The sequence below is a fragment of the Rhamphochromis sp. 'chilingali' genome (genome assembly GCF_963969265.1).
Source record: "Rhamphochromis sp. 'chilingali' genome assembly, chromosome: 12".
In the NCBI taxonomy this organism is placed as follows: Eukaryota; Metazoa; Chordata; class Actinopteri; order Cichliformes; family Cichlidae; genus Rhamphochromis; species Rhamphochromis sp. 'chilingali'.
The window spans coordinates 25707741-25713637 of record NC_137939.1 but is presented as its reverse complement, the minus strand read 5'-3'; the positions used below and the strand labels follow the sequence as shown (position 1 = coordinate 25713637).

Below are 5897 nucleotides of genomic sequence, written 5' to 3'. Positions count from 1 at the left end.
TACAAACACGCAGAGGCCTCACTGTCATCTTATAAACCTTCCCTTTCACTCTTTCTGCTGTCCTTCTGTCACAAATTCCCCGACAACCATTTTCACCCAGTCTACCCTGCCTGCACTTTCTTCTTCATCTTTCTTGTGCACTGTTAGTTGCTATGGATGACAGACCCCAGGTTTTCAAACTCATGTCATCTCACTAGATCTCCTCCTTGCATGTTCACCTTTCCACTTATCTTTTTCCTATTCATTCACATCAAATCAAATCAAATCAAATCAAATCACTTTTATTGTCACATCACATGTGCAGGCACACTGGCACAGCACATGCGAGTGAAATTCTTGTGTGCGAGCCCCACAAGCAACAGAGATGTGCAAACACAACAACACAAACGAGCAAAATACAAGAATGGCCAACCTGAAACTAATAAATATATGTACAATATATAATAGTGTATGCATTTCTGGATGTGTATACTAAATATTTTCCTACGTGTGTGTGTGTGTGTGTGTGTGTGTATACACATTTTTACAAATTAAATAGTAAAAAAAAAAAAATAATAAAAAAAAATAAATAATAATAATAATAATAAAATATATAAAATATACAGAGTTGAATATGTGCAAAACAAGTGGCATTTATATACAGTGTGGAGTGCATAATGTTGAAGTTCCAGTAGTGAAGCTGAGGTGTCTATGACGTGTTCAGCAGTCTGATGGCCTGATGGAAAAAGCTGTCTCTCAGTCTGCTGGTACGGGACCGGATGCTGCAGAACCTCCTTCCTGATGGAAGCAGTCTGAACAGTTTATGGCTGGGGTGACTGGAGTCCTTGATGATCCTCCCCGCTTTCCTCAGGCAGCGCTTCCTGTAGATGTCTTGGAGGGAGGGAAGCTCACCTCCAATTATCCGTTCAGAGCACCGCACTACTCGCTGGAGAGCTTTGCAGTTGTAGGCGGTGCTGTTGCCATACCAGGTGGTGATGCATCCAGTGAGGATGCTCTCAATGGCACAGTGATAGAAGGTCCTGAGGATGCGGGGGCTCATGCCGAATCTTTTCAGTCTCCTGAGAAAGAAGAGGCGCTGCTGCGCCTTCTTCACTGTTTTGTTTGTGTGTACTGACCACGTAAGATCCTCAGCCAGATGTACTCCAAGGAACCGGAAGCTGCTCACTCTCTCCACAGCAGCGCCGTTGATGGTGATGGGGGTGTGTACTTCTCTGCACCTCCGGAAGTCCACTATCAACTCCTTTGTCTTTGCGACGTTGAGGGTGAGATGGTTGTCTTGACACCAGTGGGTCAGGGCGCTGACCTCCTCCCTGTAAGCCGTCTCATCACCGTTGGTGATAAGACCCACCACTGTAGTGTCGTCCGCAAACTTCACAATGATGTTGGAGCTGTTAGTGGCTGTGCAGTCGTAGGTGTAGAGTGAGTACAGGAGAGGGCTCAGTACACACCCCTGTGGAGCACCAGTGTTCAGTGTGATGGGGGATGAGGTGATGCTGCCCAGTCTGACCACCTGGCGTCTGTCAGACAGGAAGCTAAGGATCCAGCTGCAGAGGGAGCTGCTCAGTCCTAGATCCTGCAGTTTCCTGTCCAGCTTCGAGGGAACGATGGTATTGAATGCTGAGCTGTAATCTACAAACAGCATCCTCACATACGTGTCTCTCTTCTCCAGGTGTGACAGGGCAGTGTGTAGTGTCAGGGCTATGGCATCATCAGTGGACCTGTTGTGGCGGTATGCGAACTGTAGAGGGTCCAGTGAGTCGGGTAGTGCAGAGCAGATGAAGTCCCTGACCAGCTTCTCGAAGCATTTGCTTACGATGGGGGTCAGGGCTACAGGTCGCCAGTCGTTTAATGAGGAGATGGTGGAGGATTTGGGTACAGGGACGATGGTGGCCATTTTGAAGCAGGCTGGGACTACAGACAGAGAGAGGGAAAGGTTGAAGATGTGCGTGAACACTCCAGCCAGCTGAGCCGCGCATGACCTGAGGACGCGGCCGGGAATCACATGTACTCCATCTGGCTTCTTATACTCCAGAACATACCTCCACCACTCCAGGCTCTCTTCCATCTCTCCCTACTCTCATTAGAGATCACCTATATATGAATGCATCAGTAATAAGTATGATTCACAGGCAGGACACTTTCTAGAGTTAATAAAGTGAACACTTGTTTCACAGCATGTCATTCATCATTGTGTCTCTTTCAGTGAATTCCTATAAGTGAAAGTATGATATTGTTTGTTTGGTAACAGTCAGTATAACATGGTAATGTTTAATGTAATTGGTAAGCTGTCATATACCAGAATTTTAATGGAATTAAATATACTTGATTGCTCTTTACCTCTACAGTTTGAAGTCTCTAGAATTGAAACACACCAAGTCTTTCAACACTTGCCCAGTTTAAAAATCCCACTTTTATTGCAAAATAATATCCCAGCAAAAAAAGAAAAGCACATTAAATTTTGCAAAACAGCGACTGGTTTCATAAATGTAAATAAATCCATCTGTAAAAGTGCCTCCATGTCTGCGGACACATTATCCATTCACATCTTTAAACATTATCAACAGTATTCAAAACACTGAAACTGAGGCTGCCTTTACACTTGATGGCATTCCGGTAATCTCCTAGATTTTCCCTCTATTGCTAATATTATATTTAGTCTGAAAGTCTTTGTGGGCATCTTTTTTTTAATAATGCCTCAAGCAACAATACAGCATAAAATCTGAAGCAGATTTTAACTTTAAAAGGTAACAGTAGCTTCAAACACCCCAAGTATCAAGTTGTGGCTACTGTCATCACACAAGAGTAGTAGCTGAAAGACCAACAGCTTAGCTGAGCAGACTTTTTTTCTAGGGATGGAATATATGTTTATTTGAAGCAGTGCACACTAAGCCAACCATTTATCCTGATCAAACTTTTCCTCCTCTAAGTGGTTACACACAGAAAGTGATAGCCTAATTTAGGCTTTATTCACACATTCCAATGCCAACAACTTTCCCTGCCAAAAGACAGAAAAACTAGTGTAACTTAAGTATACTAATTTTATATAAACAAATATGTAAATTAGAATACCAAGTGAAATACTTGCACGTCACTTTAGTGTGAGAGGTCATTTTAAAATGCCATCCAGTTTCCTGCACATTCTGAGTTAATAAAGTATCAAAAAGCAACCCTTACAAAAAGAAAAGGTTGTACTCTATATGAGTCAGTTTGTTGTGGGGTATGAATAGATAAAGGAAATGTGTCCATCTTGTGATGCTGTGGTACTTTTTTCACTTTGATCCTTATTTTGGGTCTTCAATGGTTCCCTTGCTGAGGTCAGTCATTTTAGGATACTTCACTTTCTTTTGGTCAAGTTCATTTTGAGCCCACAGCAGCAGCTTCAGGAGCTTGGCCAGCTTCGGGGTTGACTCTCTGTTTTCATAGTCTAGTACACACTGATTTACTTCACTCCACACCTAAAAAACAGAAAGCAACATATAGAATAATTTCTTGTGTATGAAAATGAGATCACTTCATTTGATGTTCTCAGATTATAAAAATCTGTCTTCAGAACTACAGCAGACGTCACAGGATGAAGGTCACTTCCTGTTGATGGGAGTTTTTATCTCACACCATCACTAGCTGCTGCTCATAAGGGACTGTCTGATTGTTGGAGTTATCTTTGTAATACTGTTGGGTTTAAACCTAATAATATAAAATTCCCTGAATTGACTGTTGTAAATTCGCACAACATAAAAAAAGCTGAATTGAACTGAACTTTACAAACGCTCACTGGGTGAGAGTAGTACTGATAATTTAAATTGGCTTCTTATGTAAAACTGCTAGAATGTTCCCTTCAATCAGTTAAAGGACACTTTGCCTATACAGTAAATCAGTTTAAAATTATAATGTGTGTATAATAATTATAATGTGCTGATTCTACCTTTTGCCTCTGCATCATGTTAAGGAGGTCTCCGAAAGGTGACTCTTCTGGGTTGTCAAATGCCAGCAAGGCCAGCGTCCTCTCCATCTCTGTCAGACATTCTCGGCTTTCTTCCCCCTGTTCTGCTAGCTGAGACTGAGCAAATTCAAGGGCAGCTTCAGTCTCCCTCAAACGAATCAGCTCAATAAGATGCTGCTGCTGCAAAAACCAGAAAGCCATGGATGCAATCAGGTGTTAAAATAGCAAGGCATACATAACAAGAAGCAGTTATTAAAGTACAAAGCTGAGATGTCTCACCTGGAGATGAAAGTAGAGGTAACGATTTGTGTCCAACAGCTCTGGGTGCAGACTGTTGATTAGGGCGATAGCATCCTGGATCTGTCCTTTCAAGATCATTTCTCTGATCTTAATTCTTTCATCTAAGGAGTCCAAGTCCACACTAGGCTCTATCCCAGACTCCATCCTGAACTTCTCTGCTGCCTCCTTAAAACCCTCTGTTGGACAGGAAAAAAATGTATATACATAAGAAAAAATCCGCTCCCAAAATCCACACTCACATCTGTACTTGGCTTCAGATGTCTGTAAGAATAGACATCTGAAACCCAACTTTCTGTAACAAAAACCACAAAAAGATACCTCACCTGTCACCAGGTAGTTCATAATGAGTCTGTTCATATCAGCCCTCTGGATGTGGACATTGTTGAGTTTTTCCATCCACTCCTCCCTTGTTATATCCTCCGGCTTCTCTGCATAACTCATTATGATAAGATCCTGCAGGAGTGCATCGGGGTTATGTTTACAATTTAAAAAGATATAATTTTAGACACCGAGAATATTGGCTTATGTAGTATTAACGGTTTATGTAACTAACTGTAATTCCTTCAGTGTGACTGCAACATGACAACATGACATATGAAATTCTACGTAACAATAGTTTGGGCCTTCTCTGAAAAACACAACACTGAAGCCTGACTTTCGTCAACACGAATCAAAACAAAGATAACCTGCACCTTTAAAAGCATATACTTCGGATAAATGCATCAAGGACGAGCCTTAATATATTTAATTATATTCTATTAGTATTTATATACTACATAATGTCCACATAATGGGTAGTTTTATCACAATACCTGAATATTTTGTCGCTACTTTCAAGCAGTAGCTAGGTAGCTAACGGAGAGTAAGCCTCTTCTTCTTCTTCCTTCGTCTTCCTTATTTCCGGTAGCAGAATGTGCCGCAGAGAAAATGCTGCCCCCTAGAATAAACCCGAAGCACAGCAAATGCACACTCTGTGACAAAGTCCATTGTGCATAAAACATACCGTTTTCAGTGCGGTTTGAAGAGGACCACAGGTGTAGAATAGGAGTTAGAACAATCTAAAAATGTCTGTATTCATGTCTCTTCTTCAAAAAAGAGCTTTCTTCAGTAATTACCGCGAAATTAAGTTAGTGTGAATATCCTGATAAATCCTAAACCTGATACTTTACTCTGAAATCTGTTCAAATTATCAACTGACCAGACTTCCCTTTGTATTGTATTACAGCTATTTAAACGATCATTTCACTGGTGAAGAAAATATATTATAAATGCATGAGCCACCCGTATTTCTTTCAATGTTGCTTCCAGGGAACCAGATTTTCTTGTAATTTTGTTAAACTGTTCTTGTATGCTTTTTTTTTTTTTTTTGCAAAAAAACCCAAAACATTCTTAGTCAAGTTCATAGCCATTTTCAGAGAAATATATATATTTTGTCTCTTAAGGCACTTAACAGTTACCAATTTATCATTCAAGCATAAAAAAGCACTTAGTTGATGAACCAGTGCTGTGTTTACACATACCAAATAAATTGGCAAAATAAATAAATAAATAAAGATGTAAGTATCTTTATGCACTTTGTTACTAGCGATCTGCCATTTGTTTCAAGGATGGGAACAATAAACTCCGCCTCTTCCTGTGGCCTGTTAACTGTTTCTAT

The 5897-nt window shown here is 40.7% G+C and overlaps 1 protein-coding gene across 1 annotated transcript; it reads right to left on the bottom strand.

The window, feature by feature from the left end:
* Window positions 1-2391: 2391 nt before the first annotated feature.
* LOC308407885 (glucose-induced degradation protein 8-B homolog) lies at window positions 2392-5176 on the bottom strand. Its single transcript, XM_080899827.1, has 5 exons — window positions 5053-5176; window positions 4564-4693; window positions 4220-4416; window positions 3923-4120; window positions 2392-3455 (listed from the first exon to the last, which is right to left on the bottom strand). Exons 2-5 carry the CDS (start codon window positions 4679-4681, stop codon window positions 3282-3284), a joined length of 687 nt encoding a protein of 228 aa, XP_080755953.1. The 5' UTR covers window positions 4682-4693; window positions 5053-5176; the 3' UTR covers window positions 2392-3281.
* Between the last annotated feature and the right edge of the window lie 721 nt (window positions 5177-5897).

Coding starts and splice junctions, on each gene's coding strand:
- LOC308407885 (XM_080899827.1), bottom strand. CDS start 4,681: ATGAGTTATGCAGAGAAGCCGGAGGATATAACAAGGGAGGAGTGGATG. Junction 4,121..4,219: donor ACCTCTACTTTCATCTCCAG/GTGAGACATCTC, acceptor TGGTTTTTGCAG/CAGCAGCATCTTATTGAGCT. Junction 3,456..3,922: donor ACATGATGCAGAGGCAAAAG/GTAGAATCAGCA, acceptor TCTGTTTTTTAG/GTGTGGAGTGAAGTAAATCA.